The sequence below is a fragment of the Myotis yumanensis genome, unplaced genomic scaffold (genome assembly GCF_028538775.1).
Source record: "Myotis yumanensis isolate MYYU_CA2020_CCGP unplaced genomic scaffold, mMyoYum1.0.hap1 SCAF_3, whole genome shotgun sequence".
Taxonomy (NCBI): Eukaryota; Metazoa; Chordata; class Mammalia; order Chiroptera; family Vespertilionidae; genus Myotis; species Myotis yumanensis.
This window is the reverse complement of record NW_027223754.1, coordinates 131,531,157-131,557,540: the sequence shown is the minus strand read 5'-3', so window position 1 is coordinate 131,557,540 and position 26,384 is coordinate 131,531,157. Positions and strand designations below refer to the sequence as shown.

The following is a 26,384-nucleotide window of genomic DNA, read 5'->3' as shown; positions in this document are numbered from 1 at the left end:
TTATATCAGAATGAGGTTTTATCCTATTTATGCTGCTGTGGTGTCATATTTAAGTATCTTCTATCATTTTGAATGATAATCTTTCTCTTTTACTGTCCTAATACAGACAGGTAGCTTCAATTTTAATATTAAATGTTTATAATTTCTCCAATGTTTATGTGCTATTACAAGTATTAAAATTATTTGGGTTCCTTTAATTACAGTAGAGAACTTTTAAAAAATTACAAGCAATTTTGGAAATATAGAACTCATTTGAAATTACAACACTTAGAATATTGTACTTCTAATTTGCTTTTAAATGGACTATAATATGTGTTATCTTAATCAATACTTGACAGATTATGGTCTCTAGGCTTAAGGGACAAGTATAAAATTAATGATAAGGCAGCCTATGACAGATGTGTAAAGTTTTAAGATGAAAGATTTTACTATGAAGGATGAAGCATTTGAGATAGGTTTGGGTATGAAATAAGTGCATCAAGATGAAAGGAATCCATATCTGAGGAAAAGAGTTGGGTATGCAGGCTGTATGCAGGGGGATGGCTAGTATATAGTTCATCTGAGAAGACATGGGCTGTTGTGGCACACAGGCCACCTAGAGCTTTCTTCTCCCTTCACAGTAAGCTTGGTTATCTGATTTCAGTGTGAAGTTTAGAAAATTGCATCCATGGCTTGCTGGGTAGGAGATACAAGGTACAGGGCAGATTTTTAAAATCAAGAAACAATCAGGCTTTGATGCTTTCCTGGAACTCACTGGCTTTGGGATTTTAGGCAAATTTTTTCCTTAGCTTTCATTTTTCTCCACTGAAAATGAGGGTGAAAACTATCAACTCTGTAACAGTAAAAAAAAAAAAATGCATTTAAACATAGCATGGAGTCTGATATATAATAAGTATACAGTAACTATTTCCAAGTGATATTTACATTTCGTTGTAGAGGCTCTTAAACATTAGGCTGAGCAATTAAAGCTTAGATAAGGTGGGGTGGCAATGGGGGGATGGGGACACATATGTAATACCTTAATCAATAAAGAAAAAATAAATAAAAACTTAGTTAAGTAAGGTCAAATAATGGGACTGGAGTATTTTTTTCATGATATAGCGGGATGATCAAAGCTATGGTTGAAGATAATTCTTACGGCAGGAAATAAGATGGGTTGGGGAGGAGAGAAGGGGCTAGAACAGTTATCAAAAGACTGTTACAATAAATAGCTCTAGCTCAGAGTAAAAGCCAGAAGTCACTAACAGGAGGAAGAGAAAGAAGAGACACCATTCAAAAGATAGTTCAGAGAATAAATATGTAGCGCTATCGAAGTAATGTATATAGATAAGGAAAAAGTACTCAGGTGATATTTTAGATTTATAGCAGCTCTTCAAATAACATTGTTTCATTCAACAACATTTGTTAGAATGTTGATGAGATGCCATAGGAATTTAATCTTGGTTTGTATCTATTAGCCTGTGGTAAAATTGGTTTCCTTAATTCATCATTTCACTTAAAGTCACAGAACCTGTTGATGATGTTAGTTTGGGACTTGATGTACATTGAACTTACTGGGGTACTCTTGATGTCTGTTAGATGGGCAGTGAGGAGGCAGCTTTTAGTCTTCCATGCAGTAAGATTAAGGTACCAGTACAACTTCTGAGTGGGACTCTTCAGCAGTGATGGAGAGCTTAGGAAAACAAAACGGAAAATGTAGATTTGGGAGTCACCTGCCTAGAAGCAGGAGGAGGTAGCATCACAGGGAGAGGAGCATAGAGAGGCTGTGTGAAAATAAACTTTAAATAGGGAAGTCCACAGTGTAACTGATATACCACATAATTAAAAGGTTGTGGCTAGTGTCATTGGCAATAAAACTATTTTGGCATTATTTCTCTCATTCAAATAGAATGCTTATTTTAATAGTAAGTTTTTTGTTTTGTTTTTTCTTTCATGGTTAAAACAGTATAGGTGATGAAACAAGGCCTCAGGTAAGGGGTTGATTGAACTTAGCTTTTTACTTTAAAAAAAGAAAATATTTGTCAATTTTGTGTTAATCATTATTAATGTCTAACTCTGTAGCAAAATGGGTAGGTGCATAGTTTATTCTTCTCTGCTACTAGGGGTTCTTTGTGAAAATTTAAAAGCTTTGTATTTCCAAGAGAGAAGGTTTAGGTAATATCTAGAGTAACTGATAAAGTGGAGAGCTATCAACAGAAAGCTATAAAAATTGGAACTGTTTTATAAAGGGGAGAGTGAAAAGTGAATATGATTTAATCTGTAAAAATACAACATAATGGAATTCTCTGAATTTCAGCTATCAGATCCCATGATTTCTAGCCCTTCCAGTTCACTTTAAATGCCATTCGTAATTATTTCTGTTAATTATTTATGTTTGGATTCAACATTTCCTTTTAGGTGTTTCAAAATCTTGAGTGCTAATGGTGAGGCAAAAGTATTCAGACCAAGGGACCGTGATGATATTATAAAAACTGTGATTGAACCGATGGCATCAGAAGGCTTGAGAACCATATGTCTTGCATTCAGAGATTTCCCAGCAGGAGAACCAGAACCAGACTGGGATAATGAAAATGATATTGTCACCGGCCTTACATGCATTGCTGTTGTGGGGATTGAAGATCCAGTGAGACCGGAGGTGGTGAAACATTCTGTGTTCTGCATGTGCAGAATCTCTTACCTGTAGAGGACCTGGGCACTAACTATAATCAGTTTCCTAGCAAACCTCTCAGTGCTGATGATCTTACTTTTTCTCTGTGAATCCAAGATAAGTGAAATAATAGTGCTTGTGATGCAATGCTATTTATAGTTTATCTCCTTGTTTGTTTTTTTACTATTTATAGTTTAGACAGCTTCTCTTTGAGATGCTGTGTTTATAGCATTATAACCTAGCATAGTGCCTTCAACTAAGTAGGTTTTTCCATTTATATTAAATTAAAAAAACAGATACCATTAAGTTGTTTTTAGTCTCTAGACTAGCACTGTTCAGTTGACAGTTGAACTCTTTGATGATAAAAATGTTCTATATATTGTTCAGTACAGTAGCCACTGGCCATATGTGACTACCGAGTTCTCAAATGTGGGTGATACAACCGAAAACCTGAATTTTTTATTTTACTTGATTTAAATTAAAGCATTTTGCTATCTACCATATTGGATAGCATGTAACTCTAGACTTAGCTTTTCTTCTTTATTATCTTTTTATTTTAAGTTTATTGAGCAACTAATGTATCCAGGCTCTATACTGGGGAACTAGTGACATAAAAATTTTTGAGATCTGACCTCTGGCCTTAAAGAAGTCACTTTCTGAGTGGGGGTGGACAAACATATGATAATTATAATCCAGGATGTTAGTACATTGTTAGATATACAGATAACATGTTACATGAGCACAGACCATGAGCCCTTAACTTAGTGTAAAAGCATATTTTGAGTTCTTACTGTGTGCCAGATACTATGCCAAGTGCTTTGCATGTATTATTTCTTTTCTTGTTCGCTTCTGTGATTTATTGCTACTCTCAATTGACAGGCTAAAAAAAGTTAAGATATGTAGAGGTAGCCTTTACAACGTAGAGCTAGTGTATTTAAGTCCTGACTCTGTCTAAAACATATGCTTAAAAAGACCACTATGCTATATTAAGCACTGGAATGGTCAAGTAAAACTTCCTACAGGTTAATTACCTGATCTGAGTCTTAAAGGATGAGGAGGTATTAAGCTAAACCAAGAGAGAGAGCAGTAAGCACATTCTGAGCAAAGAAGCAATGTGAGTGAAAGCAGATACAGCTTTTGTTCACCATGAACTAATTGATTCAACCCCCAGTGTGTAGTACCAGCCACTCTTTTCTTTTTTTCTAGGCACTCTTTTAGAACTAGAAATACTGCACTAACCAGGAAACTTCTAGAAAAGTGAGATAACCAAACAGACAAAATTATAGATATGCCAAGTGAAAATACATTCTGTGAGACTTGGTCCCTGCCCTCCTAGGCCTCACATTCTGGATGTCGGGGTGGGGAGGGAGGAGTGACATTAGTAAGACAAATACACATGTGATAAAAGCTATAAAGGGCAAATAAGAACAGGGTGATGAAATAAGGCAACAAAGAGGCCACATTAGCAATCTCTGAGGATATGACATCTGAGCTGAGATCTGATGGCTGAACGTGAGCCAGCATGTAGATAGCTGCAAGAAGAGTATTCAGGCAAATGGATCGAAATATGCAGAGACCTGAAGATGAGACAGTGTTTATTTCAAAGATGGAAAGCAGGTCAGTGTGGCTAACTGGACAAGAAGGGCCCGATGAGATTATCTCTGGCATTTCTGGGCAATAAGAGTTCTGAATTTTATTCTAAAATTAAAGAAATTCTGGCTAGAAATGACATGATTCATGTTAAAATACTGTTTAGGGTACTGGGTAAGAAATGAGCTGGAAGTAAAGAGGGGTAGAAGCAGGGAAGCCGGTGAGATCATTGCAGTAATTCCAGTCAAGAGATGATCATAGTTTAGAACCACAGATGTGGCCAAGGAGAAGGAAGAAAGGGGTGATTTCAAAGGAAAGCGGGGTGGGACCAATAGGAATGAGTAGGCTGGGTTTGGATATTCTGTTTTAACTTTGTTGAGATGTCTGAAACATCAGAATAAATGTCAAGTAGGCATTTGGACCTAGGAGCCTGAAAGTGGTCAAGGCTGAAGCATTCGCATTTGAGGTTAAAGGAGATCTCTGAGGAAAGTGTGTAGCTAAAGAGGATTTAAAACTGCCATGTCTCCACAATTAGATATCTTCTAGAAGTGGGGGAATCAGTCTCACTTACATATCTGGGTCGGTCTGAGATGGTAATAAGAGAATCAGAAGAAGAAGCATGTTTAGAGCTCAAGATAAATTCAGTTTGGGGTTTAGGAGTTTCGAATGCTTATAAAACACCAAAGGGGATACTTCTTAAAAAAAATTTTTTTTCATTTCTGAGAGCGAGAGAGATACAGAAACATCAATGATGAGAGAGAATCATTGATTGGCTGTCTCCTGCATGCCCCACACGGGATCGAGCCCACAACCCAGGCCTGTGCCCCAACCAGGAATTGAACCGTGACCTCCTGGTTCAGAGTCTACCACTGAGCCACGACAGTCGGGCAAAGTAGATAATTTTTGCCAACCTTTGGTCAAAGCAAAACCATTCAAAATTTTATACATTGACTTATGGCTTAAATCTTATCTAAATATAATATTAAATCAGAATGTCTACAACTGATTTCCTTTTGGAAAAAGTATTACTATTGTGTTCTTGGCATTGAGGTTAATGGAGAGTTTTATCTTTTTTAAATATGTAAGTGGCACTTAATTTTTTCAGTATTACAAAATCGGATGGGTACTACTACACTAAAAGAGGCAGTGTAATGTGAAACAGCTTTCTCTTAGTATTCTGCACTATGCAGTTCTCATGTAGAGAATCTGGATTAATTAGATATCTAGGAGAAATTCATTGCATATGCATAGGTACTTGAACAAGGTACTTAGCCTCTCTTCAGTTTCTTATCTGTAAAAGTGGAGGTAGTTTAAATTTTAACTGGAAGTATTTGGTGGTTAGTGGGCAATTAATAAACGTTAGTTTGCCATTCTTAAATATTATGTGCCACATAGTTTTAACTTGAGACCAGTTTCTTTCTCTTATTAATTGTTCCCCTATTCCAAGTGATCTCAGGATAACCCTGGATCACTGGGTGCTTAGTTGGACAAATTTGGGTTACATTTTATTTCAAGTGGGATATTAGGGTATATATTACATTTATATAGCAGACCAGTACTGGTTTATTTATTTTTTAATCATCTGGGCAGGCTCTGTCCTTTCACCCACCTCTGTGTCACCAGCACCCAGCATACTGCCTGGCTTTCAGTAAATATTAAAAGTGGGTGTAAATGATGTTTCTCGCCAATGATTTGAATGACTTAGAGTTGATTGAATGGAGGGATATACTTTATATTGTAAATCCTTAAACTTAGAGATTCACTTATGTTGCGAGTAATTAAATTACACATGTTTTAAGACATAATGGTACCCTGTTTAGGATATGCTCCTCCTTGAAAAATACTCAAGGATGAATGTTTTCACAGTTGTTGAATTCAGTAGTTCAACAAATACTATGCTCTTTTTATATGCCAGGCACTTATTTGTTAAATGAATGAAAGGCATTGTACTGGGCATTGGTGATCCAAGCATGAGAAGGTAAGGGTTCTATCCTCAAGAAGCTCATTGATTTGCTGAAAACTTAGGTAAACAAGTAACTATAGTATGATGTAATGAGCTATAATGGAGGTCTGTATGGTACAGGTCTGTCTGAGTAGGCCATGAAAGCTCCCAGAGATATCACACTTAAATTGTATTTACAATAGAAGTCATAAACAGCTTACAGGCAAAATTAAGCCTTTAGTCGCATGTGTGTTTAAAACATTAAATATTTGCCGAAACCGGTTTGGCTCAGTGGATAGAGCGTCGGCCTGCGTACTGAAAGGTCCCAGGTTCGATTCCGGTCAAGGGCATGTACCTGGGCTGCGGGCACATCCCCAGGGGATGTGCAGGAGGCAGCTGATCGATGTTTCTCTCTCATCGATGTTTCTGACTCTCTATCTCTCTCCTTTCCTCTCTGTAAAAAATCAATAAAATATATTTAAAAAAAAAAAACATTAAATATTGAAAGAGCACACACAAGTCTGGGTTTTTGCTTTTTCTTGAAAGTGTAGGTTCTGTCGACATTGAGCACTCCTTTCCCCATGGTAAAATTAGACTAGAGCTGAGTAGCTTTATTGGGTATTCATCTCAGAGCTTGTCACTTTCAGAGTGTTTTCCTCTTTATGTTAACCTCTATGGCCTTCTTTTATGTTAACTGCATTTGCGTTTTCAACCTGTGCTCTGGTAGGATCAGCATGCATTTTCTGGTTAGAGAAGAGCAGGGAATTGCAGAAACAGGCACATAAATAGTATGTAGACCAGTCATCTATCAAGTTATATATAATAGAGAAATATTTTACATAAAGTTAGAAAAGTATTCTGAGGTTCAAGTGTAAAACTCTGTTATACTGAGAACTTTATGGTTTATAATACAACAGTAGGAGAGTCAAATATTTATAAGAAAATGGATTAGAAAAAGAACTCTTCTGTCAAGTATGCCATGTTTTAAAGGAGTAACAAACATAAAGACAGGGATATGACTTAAAAAGCTGGTGCAATAGCTTAAGCAACAAGTAGTGGGGACAAGATAAAATCAATAGCCCATCAAGGTATATAGGGTAAGGGAGATGGAAGAGGTCAGACGACCCTTAGGTTTCTGTTAGATAATAGATTTAGAAAACAAAATTTGGACACCCAGAGTTTGATGCCCACTTTTCTTGTGAAACTATGACTCCAGCTCTCAAAATGAGATGGAAAGATATAGATTTGAAAGTTACTAGCACACAGTTGGCCGTTGAAGATCTGAGAGTAGGTGAGCTACCCATAATTCTAAAGAACCTCAACATTTACTCTGGTGTTGTATGGACAGTAAAACCAGAAAGGTAGGAAGCCATCCAGAGAAGAATTGCCTAATGGTTGCCAGGGAGAAAGGTGCTTATAAAAACCTTTAGTAAATAAATAATGCAAACAGGTTAAGTTGACTGACAACTGAAAAAGAAGCCTGAACTAGGACTGGCAGTAGAAGAGGAATGAAGAGATTATTGGGAATAATTCAAGAAATACTGAATATTGAAATGAATTAAAGTTATCATTTATGGGACTATGAGGTAATGCATATTTGTTCAGTGGGGATTTTTTCCCTCTGGAAATACTGATTTTCTTTTGTAATATGGATTTCTTCTTTCCATGTAAACCAGGTGCCAGATGCAATAAAGAAATGTCAGAAGGCTGGAATTACTGTGCGGATGGTCACTGGTGATAATATTAATACTGCTCGGGCCATTGCCAGCAAATGTGGTATTTTACACCCTGGAGAAGATTTCCTATGTATAGAAGGTAAAGATTTCAACAGAAGAATACGAAATGAAAAAGGAGAGGTACGGGTTTTGATTTTTTAAGTGTTTTTAATGTATTAGAAATTCCATTCAACAAATGCATATTGAATATGCACTATGTTAGACATTAAGTATGAGTAAATGCAGCCAGCACCTAATCAAGCAAAACACAGGCATGTTAGGGAAAGGCACAAATTTGTGAGCACTTATTTTTCTTAAGTTTAGGCCAATTTCAGAAATGCAATAGTGTAAGTGAGTAATAGGAGATGAGTTTGGAAAGGTTGATATGAAATATATCTTAAGGGTCCCCAAAGTCTCTGAACTTTTCATGCTAATTTAAGGAGCTTCCATTTTCATAGGCAGTGGGGAGATTTTAAAAATTTGATTTTATATATATGGCAGTACTTCTCAAGCGTGAGTAGGCCTCAGAGTTACTTGGAAACCTTTTAAAAACAAATTGATGGGTAGGCCCCACCCCAGAGTATTTAATAAGTTAACCCGGGGCCTTCCTCAAGCATTTGCATTTCTAACAAGTTCCCAGGAATTGCTGGTGCTGCTAGTCTGTTAACCACACTTTGAGAACCACTGATACATATCGTAGATCACTAATTTGGGATTATGAAACTAGATTTGAGTTTATTTTAACTTTGACAATAATTTATAGATTGAGCAAGAGCGGATAGACAAGATTTGGCCAAAGCTTCGAGTACTTGCAAGATCATCTCCTACTGACAAACATACACTGGTTAAAGGTAAGTAGATCTTATTTCAGTTTCCTGAAATAGTAATAGATGATGAGTATTGGGTTGAATCATGAATATCATCTTTTCCAATAAAATCTAAATATGTTTCTTTTTGACACCTTAGGTGAATGTGTTAATTTTCAGTGATTAAAACAGGATATTGCTCCTAATGTAACCTTTGTTTGTGGAGTTGTTCCTCGCCCAATATCTCAGCAGTTTCCATTTCTTATGTTTGCTTAGTTATTTATTTTTAACCTTGAGTCTGTAAAATTGACTCCTCCGGATATTCTGCAGAATCACCTTTTTAATTAAAGGGAATGTTTTTACAGCCCAAATATTTACTTTTATTTTAGGCATAATTGACAGCACAGTCTCAGACCAACGCCAGGTTGTAGCGGTAACCGGTGATGGTACAAATGATGGTCCGGCACTGAAAAAAGCTGATGTTGGATTTGCAATGGTAGGAGCTTACCTATTCAGGTGTTATTTACTGGCTGGGTTTTTTGTTTGTTTTGCTGTTTTTTACTAAATGTCAATTGATTTTAGATATTGTCTCTCAAGATTAGTGTGAAGAATACTATATAGTCTAAATTGATTTATAAATATAATTAGTTTATACACTAATGCAGTGAACTCTGGGTGGAGGATGACTCCTTTTGAACAATTGTAATAAGATCATACATTTACCTTATACTCTATAAAGCATTTTAGTGTCTGTCATTTCATCTGAATCTTGCAACAATCCCATTCAGTAGGAGACAAGCTCAGAACAGTTATATATATTAAAGGTAAAAAAACAAAATAATTGAGAATCTTCCATGTAACTACAAATGTCTCTTTAGAGTAATTGAGTGTTCAAGTTAAGTCTCCTTCCATCACCATATATCCCCCCCTTTACCCTTTCCTACTTCCCCCACTTATATATGAACTTAAAATGTTCAATTGACAAACAAAATATATCTCATGGTTTTCATTTTGTATCAGTCTTTTAAGTTTTAAAAATAAAAATTTGCAAGTGCTTATATAAAAATAGAAAAGAGTATTTGTCATTTTATATTATATGTAATCTTTTTTAATTTTCTTTGTGTTTTTTTTTAATTAAATCTTTATTGTTGAAAGTATTACATATGTCCCCTTTTTTCCCCATTGATCCCTTCTAACCCGCCCTCACCCCCCACCCAGGCCTTCACCACCCTACTGTCTGTGTCCATGGGTTAAGCATATATGCACACAAATTCTCAGTTTAGATTTGATTATTTAAAGCACTGGATTATTATCTTGTACTGGTGCTTTGGTGCTTGTAGCCGTAGTATTGGTAAAGCATGTACTATAACATGGACATCATTAAATACATATGCTACATAAATTTTTAATGATTGAAATTAAGTTGTTACATCTTTGAATCTGTTACTCCCAGTTTTTAGTGTTGAAATGAATCTTTGCACTCTCAGTGCCATAGAAAATTTAAGTATTTTATTTTAATTTAGTTTTATTTTATTTTTGGACAATACAGGTCCATAATAATAATTCTCAAATCCAAAAATCTAAAAACTGACATTGTTTTCCTAAATTTGCATCAGACTCATTTGACTACAAACCTTTATCCTGACCTGATGTGAGAGTGTTCATATCTTAATATGAATATTTGGAGCCGTTGTAGAGATATTAATATGTTTTGTAGGGTGCTGACACCCTCTTGGAGAATTTGTGATAGAAGTTATGTGTCTCATTATCTTTTTAAGATATAAAAGGTTGAATTTTGAAATACAGTTTGGTCCCAGAGGTTTCAGATAAGAGAATATTTATGTATACCAGTGTTTATTTGAAAAATTTGTCCTGATATTTTGAGGCTAAACCACCACCACAGTGGCAGCCTTTCAAAAGGAGTGAGCAAGGTGGAAAATGGATACATTCTGTCTGTGAATGTGTTGTTAGGCCATTTTGTCATTGTGTGAACATCACAGGCACCTACACAAACCTAGATGGCATAGCCTACTACACACCGAGGCTGGATGGTATAGCCTCTTGCTCCCAAGGTACAAACCTGTACAGCATGTTACTGTACAAAACAACAGGAGATTAAATCAAGAACAGGAGAAAATGATGTAGTCAAGAGACATGGCCAACATGAGATGGATGAGGCTGCTGAGTAACATGACATATGTTTTATAGCAAAGTGGTTTTTTTTTGTAAGTAGAAACAGTACACTCTAAAATAACGATAAAAAGTCTGTTTTAGTAAATACATAAAGCAGTAACACGCCATTATCATTATAGAGTATTCTGTACTGTATGTAAATGTGTGTGCTATCCTTTTATACAACTGGCCCCACAGGTTTGTTTACACCAGCATCACCACCAATTTGTGAGTAACGTGTGCATATGACATTATAGCAGCTACAGTGTCACAAGGCAATAGAAGTTTTTCAGCGCCCTTATAATTTTAGGGGACCAGCATTACATATATGTGGTCATTGACCAAAACACTTTTATGCAGCTCATGACTGTGGTTTTAACATAGATAGAAGAGGGTTTGGTGTGGGGGAAATGGGATGTGAAACAGGATTGACTGGTGGTCCTACCTGATGAGGGCCTTGAAATAGGAAGATAAGGAATTTGTTCTTTCCCAGGCAACATCTGATGGAATAAAATTAGTTTGGAGACACACTGCATGTTAGCAAACAGCTCACAGAAGCTCATAAAAAAGCTGTTTATCTTTTTTTGTTTGTTTGATGAAAAGTTTCCCAAAATTTTTTATTATGGAACTAGTTTTTCTTAGTTTATTCTTCAATTACAGTTGACATACAATATTATATTAGTGTCAGGTGTACAACATAGTGATCAGACATTTATATACCTTACAAAGTGATTCTCCCCATAAGTCTATTACCATCTGACTTGTACATGCTTATTACAATGTTTTTAACTATATTCCCTCTGCTGCCATTTACATCCCCATGACTATTTTAATAACTGGAAATTTTGAAGGATTCTGAACAAAGAAGTGATGAGATTTGCATTTGTAAAAGACAGGAGAATGATTAGAGGCAGGGAAACCTCTTGGGCTTAGATGTGTTAAATATGTTGCACATTAAAGGTAAAAATATTCAGATTAGGAGCTAGAGATTAAAATTTTAAATTAAAATTGTTCTTTCATTGAATATTTCAAGAAAAGCTTGACTTAAACTTTGTTTTTGTGTTTATTAAAACAATATATGCATAGCATTTAAAAAATCAATTACCTAAGTCTCCTACCACATAACAGTTCATCTAGTCTCATTGTTTTCACTAAAGAAAACCAACTATTTTAACTGTTTGCCTTCATATATCGAAATGACATGATTATAGTGCTTTTTGATTTATTTTTTTAACATAAAGCATTTGCTATTGCCTTTTCATTAAGTAACAGGAGTTAGCACTTCCACATGCACACATACACAGACACACACACACAACATCCACCCCAGTACACATTCATGCACACTACCTACCCTGTCATTCTGTTATCAGAATTATAATTTTGGATAGATAAATATAGTTCCTTTTATTTCCTTGTACAACTCTTTTTTATTCCTGTAAGTTGTCTTTTTCATTCACTTTGTTTTTCGTTTTATTTATTTTTGCTTAGGTTTTCTATGTATTTAACACTGATTCATCACCAACTTCTCCCTGACACCTGTTCCTTCTTTGCGCACTATTCCCCTGATTTTTTTTTTTTACTTCTTGGACATTTTATCTTGTTTTTGTGTCTTTTTTTTTCCTGTTTACCATACCTTTGTTGTCTTGCTATATTTCCAGGGCTATTTCCTCAACTTATTTTTCATTTATGAGTCATATTTAATTTTCAAGAGTTGTTTTTGGATCTCGGAGTTTTTGTTCTCATCTTAACATCCTGTTTTTATCTCATTGATGTGCCTTTTAGCTTTCTAAACATTTAATTTTTTTTTAATGAGTTTGTCTCTGTAGACTCTGTCTCCACTTTCCTTTTAGTTTAGTCTCTGTCTTTCAGGTTAGTGCTTTGCTAGCGTAAAGTTGAAAAGCTGGAAAGTCTTGGGCCTTTAGGTGGGATTTGTCAACCAGAAGCTTCTCTGTAAAGGGATCTGGCTTAGTCATTTCACTTCTTAGGGTACCTTGAATTGCAGTATTTTTAGGTCTTTCTCTTAAGATGATCAGATTTCCCAGAAAAGAGTCTTCAAATCTGCTGCCTAGAAAGCAGTCCTGAATACTGGTATCCTGGGAAACAGGTAGAGAAGGAAAGGTAAAAGTCTCAGCATTCATTAAACACAGGTACTCTTAAATCCGGTCCCTTTAAAAAAAAATGTTTTTATTTATATCAGAGAGAGAAAGGGAGAGGGAGAGAGAGAAAAAAACATTCATTGATGGGCTGCCTCCTGCACTCCCCCTATTAGGGATCAAGCCAGCATCCTGGGCATGTGCCCTGACTGGGAATCGAACCTGCAACCTCCTGGTGCATGGGACAACATTCAACCAACTGAGCCACACCAGCCGGGCTCCCTTTTTTTTTTTTTTTCCTTCAGTATAACACCCTGTACTCAACAGTGCTTGGTACCCTTCAGTCCAGACATTCTCTGTAAATTAGCAGGCAGTTTTTTTGCCATATCAGAGGGAGTGGCAAATTGCCTGGTTGTGTGGACTTGGGAAGGGGCTCTGAGGATCTAGCTTTCTTATCACTTTGTTATTAACATATAGCACACATACAGAAAAGTGCCTGAGTCATAAGTACACAACTGACTAGATTATCAAACCTGAACTATGCAAGGCAAGGAATAGAGTATTACCTATACCCCAGGCATCTCAACCACACTCACTTCTAATGATTGCCCTGTCTCTCTGCAAAGATAATCAGTATTCTGAAGGTTACTTTAATCTGTTTTTGAACTTTGTACAGAAGAATCATATTGAGTCCAGCTTCCTGTGTTATTATGCTTGTGAGGTTCATCTGTGTTGTTGTAGATAGTATATAGTTCTCTTTTTTTTAATTCATGGCATTGATCCATGCCATCCTACCATTGATGGACATTATTTTTTTAAATAATATTTTTATTGATTTCATAGAGGAAGGGAGAGAGATAGAAACGTCAGTGATGAGAGAGAATCATGGATCGGCTGCCTCCTGCACGCCCCCTTCTGGGGATCGAGCCCACAACCCAGGCATGTGCCCTTGATCGGAATCGAACCTGGGACCCTTCAGTTCGCAGGCTGACCCTCTATATCCACTGAGCCAAACCAGCTAGGGCCGATGGACATTATTGTTCTTAGTTTGGACCATCTAAGTACTTCTTCGGTGTCTTCGGTAGACTTTCGATAAATCCTCCTATTTTTTAATCATACCTTCACCCTTACTGCCAGTTCTACCTGTGCTGCCAAGTCCTCAGCTTATATAGAAGAGGTCTGTGGTGTAAAAAAAACCCAGCTATGTCTCTGCTTTCCCTACTGTTGGCTTTGGATTCAGTTTTCTGGAGGTCTGCTAATGTTACTTAATATTTGGCTATCTGCTTTTCAAACTCTTGAGCGGACTGGTGGTTTTATTGCTAGCTTTACCCAGTGGCCAGATAAGTTTCTATTGAACAAGTACAAAAAACATTTTAAAGTATGATACTTTGTAAAACACTATGTAATATGAAGTAAGAATTCTCGTGATGCGCAATGTGTTAAGATTCTCTTGCAGTATCTTCTTTCCCACTAATTTTGTCTTTGAGTTTTTATTTTTAAATATATTTTTTGTGTGTGACTTTTGGAAGGAACTGGAGTAATGCTTGTGTCCATTCCTCTTTTTTAAACCCAATTTAAACTTTATTTTCAAACCTTTTTTATTTTTGATTTCTCCTACGATCGAATTTCTGAGAGATGGTATCTTAGAATAACTATGTTACCTTCTTTTATAGTAAATATGAGTCAGTAATTATTAAGTACAATGGTGGTTTGTAGTTGATCAATTGAATATTATCCTTTTGAATATTAAAAATTGTATTTTAAACCTTTAGTCTGATCTGTGGAATTTTTTTTTAATAGGGCATCGCTGGAACTGATGTAGCTAAAGAAGCGTCTGATATCATTCTCACAGATGATAACTTTACAAGTATTGTTAAAGCAGTTATGTGGGGACGAAATGTCTATGACAGCATCTCAAAATTCCTTCAGTTCCAGCTTACTGTTAATGTCGTAGCAGTGATTGTTGCTTTCACAGGCGCCTGTATTACTCAAGTAGGTGGACAATTTCTTCATTAAAGCTTGCTTATTTTAAAGCAAATATGTGTATAACATACCTTTAAAAGTACTTGAATATTTAAATAGGTTGAAGCTTAATATTTTAGGTTAATGACTATAAAAGTGCAATCCAGTTCTGTTCTTTAAGTTTTTAAATACAAAATGCTTCCTGAGAATTGCTGAGTCCCTGAATAGTTGTGAATGTCTATCAGGAAATCTGTCTTTTCTAGGATTCACCACTTAAAGCTGTGCAGATGCTGTGGGTAAATCTCATAATGGATACGCTCGCTTCCCTGGCTCTGGCAACTGAACCCCCCACTGAATCTCTCCTGCTTCGGAAACCTTATGGTAGAAATAAACCTCTCATCTCACGCACGATGATGAAGAACATTTTGGGTCATGCATTCTATCAACTGGTAGTAGTCTTTACACTCTTGTTTGCTGGTAAGAATTCAATGCCTGATAAAGCTTCAGTTGTTTCTAAGCTAATATTTCAGATGATTATTTGTTACCAGTTTTTCAAGAACATAAGTTGTGCTCTCTTTGACTCCTCATTTACCTTTAATTTCTCCTCTTTATCAATGTATGCTTAGTACATTGGCGGGGGGAAGATGGGAGCAGTATGAGAGATAGTGGGGTGGGAGTAAAAGGAGCCCTGATTGCTTGTCCTGACTCTGCCACTAACTTAGGTAGGTGATCTGTCGTATGTCATAATAGTTTTTGGGGCCTTCAGTTTGCTCATCTATAAAACACGAGAGAGAATTAGATAATCCCAGATCCCTTCCAACTCTTTCTATGCTGTCATTTGGGCATCAAATAAAGGTCTGGCTAGGTTTTATTGTTGCGTACCTCCTTGAAAATGTTAAATGATTTTGTATGACAATTACAAAATAATAATCTTTCATTCTTTCAGGAGAAAAGTTTTTTGATATTGATAGTGGAAGAAATGCTCCTTTGCATGCACCTCCTTCGGAACATTACACTATTGTTTTTAATACATTTGTGCTGATGCAACTTTTCAACGAAATAAATGCCCGGAAAATTCATGGTGAAAGAAATGTGTTTGAAGGAATCTTTAATAATATCATCTTCTGCACAATTGTTTTAGGCACTTTTGTGGTACAGGTGGGTAATTGGAAAAGATAGTTTCAAATTTGATTATTATGTGGGAGATATTAGGTAAACAGGTGGCTTGTTCCAGAAATTACTTGACTGTAATGTGTGGGGCTTCTGTGTATTACTTTGATGACATTTAACAAGTTTTAAATATCATAACTCAAGTGAAAAATTGCCCTTTCCTGAAATTCTACATATGAGAAGAGTATGTTAATTTAAGCTAATGCTACTTTAATTGCACTATGGGTTCTGTGGTTGTGATATCTCACAGTCTAATTCTGATTGTTTCATTCTATAACATTACTATCAAAACTCTTATTATTTTGATACTATTTAAGGTAAATTTTATAGTTTACTTTTAGGCTTGCTTAATTGCTTCTAGCAAATAATAGCAGTTTATTTCTATAGTTTAAATTATATGTTAAGCCGAAACCGGTTTGGCTCAGTGGATAGAGCGTCAGCCTGCGGACTCAAGGGTCCCAGGTTCGATTCCGGTCAAGGGCATGTACCTGGGTTGCCGGCACATCCCCAGTGGGAGATGTGCAGGAGGCAGTTGATTGATGTTTCTCTCTCATCGATGTTTCTAACTCTCTATCTCTCTCCCTTCCTCTCTGTAAAAATTCAATAAAATATATTCAAAAAAAAAATTATATGTTAAAATAATAAAAGGTTTAAAGTGAATGTTTAGATTCCATGTGAATATGAATGGCTGCATTCTGAGTTGGACATGTCAATATTTCATTTTGTAATGTCAAAAAAAGGCAGAAGAGATAGTGGAGAATGGGTTGTGAGGAGTGCAATTGGGAATGAATAGGAAGTTCTGAAAATTTCCCCATTTTTCAGAAATCATTCTAAGAACAAAACTAATGATGATTTTGCATATGGTGATTTTATATCACCATGTAATATAGCTATGTTTTTATATCATCTTGTATTTTGTGGTATTCTTTTGTGTAAATGATTGTATAGTTGGATCTGGGATCAGAACAGGTAAATGAATGGTACATAATTACACCAGGAAGTCAGTAAATGCAGTAAGATTTCAAATTAAAAAGTGAGCTTTTTATGCATTTTATTCAGCCTATACCTTGTGCACTATGGATACTGAAACGAAAACCCTCAACTTAATTATTTCTGTAAAACCTATTTCTGTTAGCTTTCAGTTTCTATAAGTTTTAGGAGAGATGATGCCTACTTGTTACATCGTTTATGAAATATTTAGATTTTACAAAAGTCATTGTTCATAACATGCTAAAGTTTTAGCATTTACTTGCTACAAAATTAGATTTATTAAAATACAGGAATTACAAAAATTTAACTGCCTATATCTCTGTATCAAGCAAATCCTGACAAAGGTTGATATGCCTCAAACAGTTCATGTAAGGTGTCACTCTTAGTGCCTTGTAAATGTGCCAGTGCTACTCAGTGTGGTCTGTGGGCCAGCCACCGGTCCACAGCCACTTCATTGAAAGTCCACAGTGAGATGAGGAGCACGGGCCAGAATACAAATGAACAACTTCACTACTCACACAGTGTATTTCAGATGAGAGTTTTGTTTTTTGTTTTTTGTGGTGTTGCAGGGAAGGGAGGGGTGTTATTTTTAGTAGTAGTAGCGGCAGCAGCACTGTGCAAATAGGGCATTGATTTAAACTCTAGTGTGTGTTCCTTATCCTCTTGTCATGGATTAGCACTCTGAATAGCACTTTGTAGACTGTAAGCTGAGTAGGAAACATGAATCTTAATGTACATAGAATAGCCAAAATCTTGATTGTAGATCTGAGGTACCTAAAGGACTTCACCTTATCATCATATACAATAAAAAGCTAATATACATATTGTACCCTGAACTGGGAGTTCAACCAGGAGGCGGGGCCGGCCAGCCAACAAACTGCCCACAGTCCCTCCCCTGGCTGGCCTGGCCCCATCAGCTTGATCAGGGTGGGCCAGCTGGACCCCACCCTTGCACGAATTTGTGCACTGGGCCTCTAGTAAATTATATTTAAGTTAATTTGTCTCTTATTTACCAGCTGATTCTTATTTTTACTTTTTTTTTTTTTGACAGATCATGAAGTACATAATAATCCTTAACTCTGTAAATATTTTTAGTTTATTTTCTACTTGGTAGTAATTGACACAAAACCCAGTGTTTTCAAAGTATGTTCTATGAAACACTAATCTTTTGAGTTGTTCTTATCTCAATAAGGTTAGGAAATATTGCCTGTTCTGCTTACCTCTTGGAGATTCTTAATGCTTATGCTTATGCTCATAACGCTTATGAGATGAACACAGGGGTCCATCAGTTCTGGGGCCACAGCAGAGTGCTGCCTCAGTAGTTGTGTGACCTCAACAAGCTATGATTTCTTTGTCTGTGAAATGGGGACATTAATATTAATTAGGTCATGTCATAGAACTAACTAAAGCTTTAAGAGAGATATTGCCCTTGAAGCTCTGAGCTTGGTGTTTGCAAGAAAACACTCAAATTTGAGCTGTTGCTTTTCTTTTCTTTTTTTAAATTAACAGTTCAAAGGCTTTGGAAAATGCTTCAGTCAAGAAACCGGTTGAACTTTGTATAATCCAGCCCCTTCTAAATTTAGAAGGCAACACCTAATGCTAGATTCCCTTAGCATACATTTAGGAAGTGCTTCAGTACAGTGAAATACACAATCAGTAGTAGTCCATCTAAGCAGTATATTAAAGAATATGGAAACTTATTTTTAGAAGTAAATTCCACTATTAATTAGACAATTTTATTTCTTTCAACTCTAAAATAAAAGATTATTATTTTCTTATGCCACATAACTAAACATATTGATCATTTGTTTCCCCAACATCTTAATATCCTTTTCACATGCCTCATTATACTAAAAAAAGGGTACTGTTTAAATTCTTTTTTAAATTGAAAAAACACAAAGAAATGTGGAGTTTTTTTCTATGCTCATTTTTGTGGTACACAAGAGAAAACTATTATAGATATCTCTCTTAAAATCCAGGCAAAATTGCCAAATCATTTATAATCAACTGGTTGGGCTACTAAAAAAAACACAGTTGGGAATCTGTTTGTACAAGGATACAAATAATCTTGACTTTAAGAACAGTAGAACTGACCAGTACATATCACTTGAGTTTGGAATAAAGTACAGCTACAAAGACTAGATTTCATAGCTCTCAAAAATAAAGTTTAAAAACTGTTAATACCAAAATGATTCTTTTTAATACCAATATTTGGCAGCTACTAACTGCCATATCAAAAAGAGGGTGAATAATGTTGCTTAACTCTTAATATTCCTATATACATTGTTTTAGGTTCTTTAAAATAAGTAGGGAAACATAATCACTGTAATAATAAATTTTATTTATGCAGATCATTGGAATTTTTATAAGGGAAAGCAAATTTCTGAGGGTATACCACCTGTGTTAGCACATATTTCATAGAACTTGCAACTTGCTTTTCTTCTCTAACAGTCCATATATTTGTCCTAATATCTAACTATTAACCAGGAGTGAATAGCAATTAGAAGGAAAGTAAAAAAGATTGAATATTATGTTCATTTTTCCATACAGTCTTCTCTACAAAAGTACTATCTCTTATGGAAAGGCATAAATTATTTAGAGTTGTACTAAATACAGAAGAATGTAGTTTATTGAGATTATATTGAAAATCAGTATAAAGTTATCTTTTTTATCATGAGAATTATTTTTCTTTAATTTTTAGTAAGCATAATTTAAGCAGGAAATAATACCTGCATTTAAAATTTTGGACAAAGGGATTTTACTTTATTTTATTTGTCTTATATTCAGCTGTGAATATTATACATGTCGCCAACAGAATAATGGTTGTTTAGCTTAAATTTTAGAGGACACAAATTAGGGTGATTTTTGAAGTATCTGAATTGTGAAATGTAAAAGATTTAAATAAACTTACTCTTGATTATTCCTCCAGATAATAATTGTGCAGTTTGGTGGAAAACCTTTCAGTTGTTCAGAACTTTCAATAGAACAGTGGCTATGGTCAGTATTCCTAGGAATGGGAACGTTACTCTGGGGCCAGGTAAAAACATCATCATTTCTTGTTCAAACCCTAAGTGATTTTTTTTTTTTAATTTTTAGTATGTATTTTCTTTAAGCAGTTCTGTACTTGATTCTAAGTAGTTACCATTCTAGGACAAAAAGGGCATTCAGGGATGTGGTTTTTTTAAATCTAACATTTGCTTTAATTTGTCACTTGCTGTTTATTACAATTACGCCTGTATAATAAAACACTATTTAAATTTCTGACATCGTTTTTTAACTTGTTTTTTAGAACAAGTTTTACAACAGTATTATTATAATGCATTTGTAGGATTCTAATATCTGTATCTTTTGCTCTATGACTTATTTTTGCATTTTTAGAATAAATATTTGTACAAAAATATAAAATATTATGTTCTTTACATTATATAATTTTTTGTGTACTTTAATCCAATATGTAGCGTAGGAAAAATCTTGAGCTTCAGTTTACGTAGAGAATGTTTCCATAAAAATAATGGTATCTGGAAAAAATGGGCCACAAAATGACATTTTAAATTATTTAATTGAATGGCTTTAACAGTGTGTATATAAAATACAATGCCTAAAAAATGAGATATACCTCATCTTTATTATAGGCAGCTGACTTGGTTATGCAAGTACATGTCATTATTTTTAAAAGAGAAGTGTTAATGGTGTGTATGTTCATTTGAAGCCCATTACCATTACTATAAAATTAACTGGTAGAGAATCTATACTAACGTTTTTATAAATGAAGGTTAACATCATGTTATGGTGTGTAACTTGTGCAAACTAATTTATTGTCGTTCTGCAAGAAAACTTCCAGGTTTTTCTTGAAGTTAATCTTTTGTCTCACCTTTTTTTTTTAAATTGTGCTTCTAGGTTCTGAGGTTTCTCTTACTCATTTTGAATGCCTCATTGATAGAGATCTTCTTTTAAGTGGTTCCATACTTGGCCCACCTTTCTTTTTTCATTACCATTCTAATTATTATGTAATGTTCTCTCATAGGCAGAACAGAACCCACAATCTCACCCCAAATCTGGCTAATTTCAGGAAGAGGAAATTCAGTATAGCATACATACCCAACAGGCATCAGTTACCTTCTTTGGTTGACATTGTCTATTGAATTTAAGTGCGATGGTAGAAAGCACTGATTTGGTGCTTAGGCGACCTAGGGTCTTAGTCACTCCATGAGCAAGTCTCCTCCAGGGCTCTGAGCCTGTTTCACCTCTGTGAAATGAGGTGGATTGCCTAGAAATTCCCTAAGCAGTTTTTATTCTGATTGCATGCTTGTTTTCCTTTGATAAGCCCGACTTCTTTAAGGAATGGCTGCTAACATCTATATGTTAATAAATATTTGTTTGTGTTTTTATATCCTTTTTGTTTTCTGGGGCATCTGTTCCTGTTTGGTGTCATTATCAGTCAGTGTTAACACGATTTTTTAAATAGTTGCTTTTATAAAAATAAGTGCATTTAATAAACAAAACACTATTTTTAGTTTAACCTTGGAGATTTTTGGAATTTGGGTATGTTTTTTCTCATTGAATTCTTAAAGCACAAATGAAATACAATTTTTTTCATCTATTAAGACTATTTGCCATTTTTATTTTATCTGAAATAAATATAACTAATATGAGTTCAAGTAAATACATGTCAAAGAATGGTTTTAAAATTTACCATCATGAATGTCCCAAAGTATGAAAAATTGGAATCAGGTTATTTCCATTTAGGAACACTTTTACCCTTCAGACTTAAATCTTCGGTGCAGCTAAGAGAGGAATATTTTTTGTTTTTAGTAAAAAAGCCTCTGATGAATAGGATCTCCTTGCTTCATTGGTGAAGTTAATTAGTTACACTTGCACCTTTTCATTCCCTTTGTACTAAAGTTGACCAGTTTAATTGTACTTGATATGATTTATTTCAAGTTCTTTCCCCTGTGTTGTAGCTTATTTCAACAATTCCAACTAGCCGTTTAAAATTCCTAAAAGAAGCTGGTCATGGAACCCAAAAGGAAGAAATACCTGAGGAGGAGTTAGCAGAGGACGTGGAAGAGATTGATCACGCTGAGAGGGAGTTGCGGCGTGGCCAGATCTTGTGGTTTAGAGGTCTGAACAGAATCCAGACGCAGGTATGGGCCTGGAGAGAGGTAGGAGAGGTGATGGGTATGGGAGCCAGCCAGGGCTTTGGAATTGGGGAGGAGGTTTGAACACTCCTTAACTTCCTTTCTAGCCCTCCCAACCCGCAAAACTTACTATTTTGAAAAATAATTCTGTTTCCTGGAATGAGTGAAAGTTTTAACTGATCATGAAAGAATGTGTCTATATGCCCCTAAGCTCCTTTTTTCCTAGCTTCCCCCCCCCCCCGCCCCCCATCACAAAATACTACTCTTGCCTATTTATCTGCTCTGTAAAAAGTGCCTTTTTTTCTTTACTTTTTATATGTTGATAGATGGAATGGTCCTTTCTCTTGTTCTCTCTCTCTCTTGCTGAGCAAGCTGTCACAATCTCTGATTCCTTGCAGATGGATGTAGTGAATGCTTTCCAGAGTGGAAGTTCCATTCAGGGGGCTCTAAGGCGGCAACCCTCCATCGCCAGCCAGCATCATGATGTAACAAATATTTCTACCCCTACACATGTAGTGTTTTCCTCTTCTACTGCTTCTACTACTGTGGGGTGTGAGTGTGTGTTCCTAAGTGCATGAAATTAACATTTCCTACTTCACACACCTAACGTTTCTCATTTTCTCCTTAATGTTTAAATTCATGTTCAGGCTTTTCATAAAGCTTTCTTTGCGTAAAGTGGATTGAGACCTCAAAGTGTTGTCATTGTTGTTGTTTTGTTTTTTTAGAGGGCTAGATAACAGGTGGAACAATTGCAACCAACGATTAGATATCAAATCTGTGAGCTTGTCTCTATGCTAACTCTGATCTTTAATATGGGGAATAAAATTGTAGCTTAGAATTTGTGAAACTACTATAAATTTTTGAGTATATGCCTTCAAACATGTTTATATTGCATGGTGCCCCAGAAGCATGTGATTGTAAGCTGACCTAACAGAACCAAGAAACTGTGTTTTTAAAGCTAAAAATGAATTTAGCATTTTGACTTTTATCTTATTGAGGTTGGAAAGTAAGAAGAAAAGTTCTCAGTATATACCCATTGTTTGCCTTCTTAGCCTAGTCTTTGCGGCCTTGTTTTGGATTTTTTTTTCCCCTTGGCGTAAGGGGCTCTGTGTAAGCTTCATAGTTGTATGGTATTTACCTTTTCCTTTCATTTGTGTAATCCATGTAATTTAAAATTGTATCCTAGATAAGAAATAATCTTTTATTTTAAGTTTTCCAAAGAAGTAAGGGAAATGTACTATTAATTGTTTCATGTCATACTTTCCATTAACTGACTAGAATAACAGGTTTTTAGTAAATGGCAAAAACCTATATTGTTCTTATTGTGAATTAGGAACTTGATTTTGTGGTAGATTCTCTGTATAATGGAGACACTAAAGATATAAGCCTATGTACCCCTTACCCCCACCCCCAAAGTCAGCTAAGGTACCTAAGGTTAATCTTCTTTTGGGGAGAGACCTGTCTTTGTTATTTGGTCTTTAGCCAGTTAAGGACCAGAGGAACCTTGGAAAGCTAGAGAGAGGATGAGTTGATGGAGAAAACAATGCTGTTCTACGGAGGACTGTTTATTCAGTGCCTTTTTGTTCACTGTTTGCTTAAGTAATTTTCATTTGTTATTTTTGACAGTGTTGTAAAACAGGCAGAACAGGAACTATTCCCAGTTGTACTGTGAGACCTGACTTGGAGCTGAAATGACTTGTTCATGGCTAATAAGCAGAGGCAGCATGATGTAGAGCACAGAGCAGGCGAGTGCTCTGAGGACAAACTGCCCTGTGACATTCGACAGGGCACTAAAGCTACAGACAAGGACAGACAGGAATCATTCTTTCAAAAACTACTCTGAGCCCTGGCCGATGTGGTCACTTGGTTGGGCATCATTCTGTGCACCAAAAGGTTGCCGGTTGGATTCCTGGTCAGGGCACATGCCCAGGTTGCCAGCTCGATGCCCAGTAGGGGGCATACAGGAGGCAGTCCGATTGGTGTTACGCTCTTACATCAATGTTTCTCTCTTCTCCCTTTCTCTCTCTCTCTAAAGATCAATAAACTATTCTTAAAACAAGCCACACACAAAAAAGCCTACCTTAAAGACATGGTATATGTAAATGGCCTGACCTTATACCTGGGACAGTTGCATCCCTCCCTCCGTATATCTGGATTTTACATGATTCCTGGCTCTGGAGGGCTTATTACAACTCATCTCTTCATCTACCACTAGTGTTTCATGTGCAGAAAGCCTACCATATGCCAGGGTTATACTAGAACCTTGAGGCATTACAGTCTGGTAAGCAAAACAAACTAGTTGAAAATTACTATGTGGTAATAGAACACAGAATATTATTATAGGGTCCTTATCATACCCTGGGAAGTCAGGAAAATTTACCTGAAGAAAATGACTTCTGGGCTGATTCTTGATAAAATTTGCTCAGCTGGGGAAAGCAGGCCTCAGTACATAGTTTGGTACTAAGAGAGTAATGAGATGTAAGGAGTAATGAGGCTGGAATAGATGGTAAGGATCTGTTTATATCCTATAAAAAGGATCCGAAATGAGACTCTATCCTGAAAGAGTCTCCCTGCACTCAAAATTTTAAATTTGAAAAATTTCAAATGGACAAGTTGAAATATTAATAGATGAATAATTTTATCTGGATTTACCACTTAATATTTCATGACACCTGCTTTATCTATATATTAATATATACTTTTTCTTGAGCCATTTGAAAGTGGCAAATATCATGACATTTCATCTCTGAATATTTAATTCAGCGTATACCTGTTAAGAATAAGAAGTCTCTTATATAAACTGCCCCCAAAATGTCCTTAATGTCTTTTTTGAAACAGGATTCAAGAAAGGATCATCGACAATATGTTAGGAGTCTCTAGTCTCCTTTCATGTAGATCCATTTTTTCTACCTTTATTTTTCAGCACATTTACTTCTTTGAAGAATCCAAGCCAATTGTCTTGTAAGGTATCCTACATTCTAAATTTGTTTCCTCATGATTAGCTTCCTGTTAAACTTTCCTGATAAGTTTGCATACCTGGATGGCATGTATTCTATTTATTCTTATATCAGCAAAATTTTAAATTATTGACTTTTTATTTGTAGGGGTATCACATGACCTTAGGTATACTATATTTAATATATTTCTCTGTATAATTGTGTTCTGGCCTTATATTAAATAATCAGATCAGTCACCAACTTTGTTTTAAGACATACTCATCTACACCTGCCCCACGCTCTTTTCTGATGCATAAATATGCCTGGGATTTCTGAATTGCTGGGTGCATGTGACCAAAATGATAGAGGTATTGAGGGCAAGTGTGTAGTTGTTGCTTCATCAAGGTTTGAGATGTTTATTTCTTTATTCTATATTCTGTGTTCTTGGAACATAAGGAGGTATTGAGGGCTGCTGTATATTCTTGTTCAGGAGGTTATCATTGTATACTACCAGTTGCAGTAATTATATTGCTGTTACCATAAATGCCTTTTAACCTTCCTGGTGAAGCCTTGTGTTAGGTGGTAGTACAGAACATCAGCTAATATATAGAATTAATTATTAGTGTTAATATGTGTAATGAAAGGTTTGATTACCTCACTGTGTTCCTGCCCTAATATAAAACAGTCTTAGAACTGTCTGTGGATGTCAAACTTCTTAGACTGTCATTTGGAATCTTTGCTTTGCTACATGGAAGAAATAATCCATTTCAACTTTGTCATATCCTACACTTGAAACATCTCTGGAGAGATCATCTTTTTCCCTCTGTTATTAGTCAGTTTTACCCCTAAAGATCTCAAGAGAAAACATTCCATAGTTTGTCTTTATTTATAAAGTATATCGTTCTAATATTGGTCTCTACCATTAGTAAATTCTTTTACTGAATTAATAGTTAAACCTTCCTGGAAAGGAGAAATTGAGAGAAAGTCTGGTCTTCTAGGTGAAGGGTTGGTAAACTATAGCCTGTGAACCAACTGTGGCCTGTGGTTTGTTTTTGAAAATAAATTCTTGTTGGAACAGAGTCATGCCCAGTCATTTAAGTAGCGTCTGTAGTAGTTTTTGCACTTCACTGGCAGAGTTCAGGGATTGCATCAGAGACCATATGGCTCACAAAAGCTATATTTACTCTCTGGTTTTTTTACAGAAAATGTTTGCCAACCTC

At 35.7% G+C, this 26,384-nt stretch overlaps 1 protein-coding gene across 7 annotated transcripts in view; it reads left to right on the top strand.

Moving 5' to 3' along the window:
* ATP2B1 (ATPase plasma membrane Ca2+ transporting 1) overlaps positions 1–26,384 on the top strand; it is a 139,271-nt gene that overhangs the window by 105,415 nt on the left and 7,472 nt on the right. For 3 of the 7 annotated variants that reach the window (XM_070409614.1, XM_070409610.1, XM_070409611.1), the window contains 10 exons: positions 2,398–2,635; positions 7,856–8,035; positions 8,658–8,745; positions 9,090–9,196; positions 14,769–14,960; positions 15,194–15,407; positions 15,877–16,088; positions 20,020–20,127; positions 22,052–22,234; positions 22,627–22,713. In XM_070409614.1, the coding sequence (XP_070265715.1) occupies positions 2,398–2,635; positions 7,856–8,035; positions 8,658–8,745; positions 9,090–9,196; positions 14,769–14,960; positions 15,194–15,407; positions 15,877–16,088; positions 20,020–20,127; positions 22,052–22,234; positions 22,627–22,713 (1,609 nt within the window). Of the gene's footprint in view, positions 1–2,397; positions 2,636–7,855; positions 8,036–8,657; positions 8,746–9,089; positions 9,197–14,768; positions 14,961–15,193; positions 15,408–15,876; positions 16,089–20,019; positions 20,128–22,051; positions 22,235–22,626; positions 22,785–22,953; positions 23,006–26,384 lie in introns of all 7 variants that reach the window. The other 4 variants (XM_070409616.1, XM_070409615.1, XM_070409613.1 and 1 more) reach the window with 4 other exon arrangements.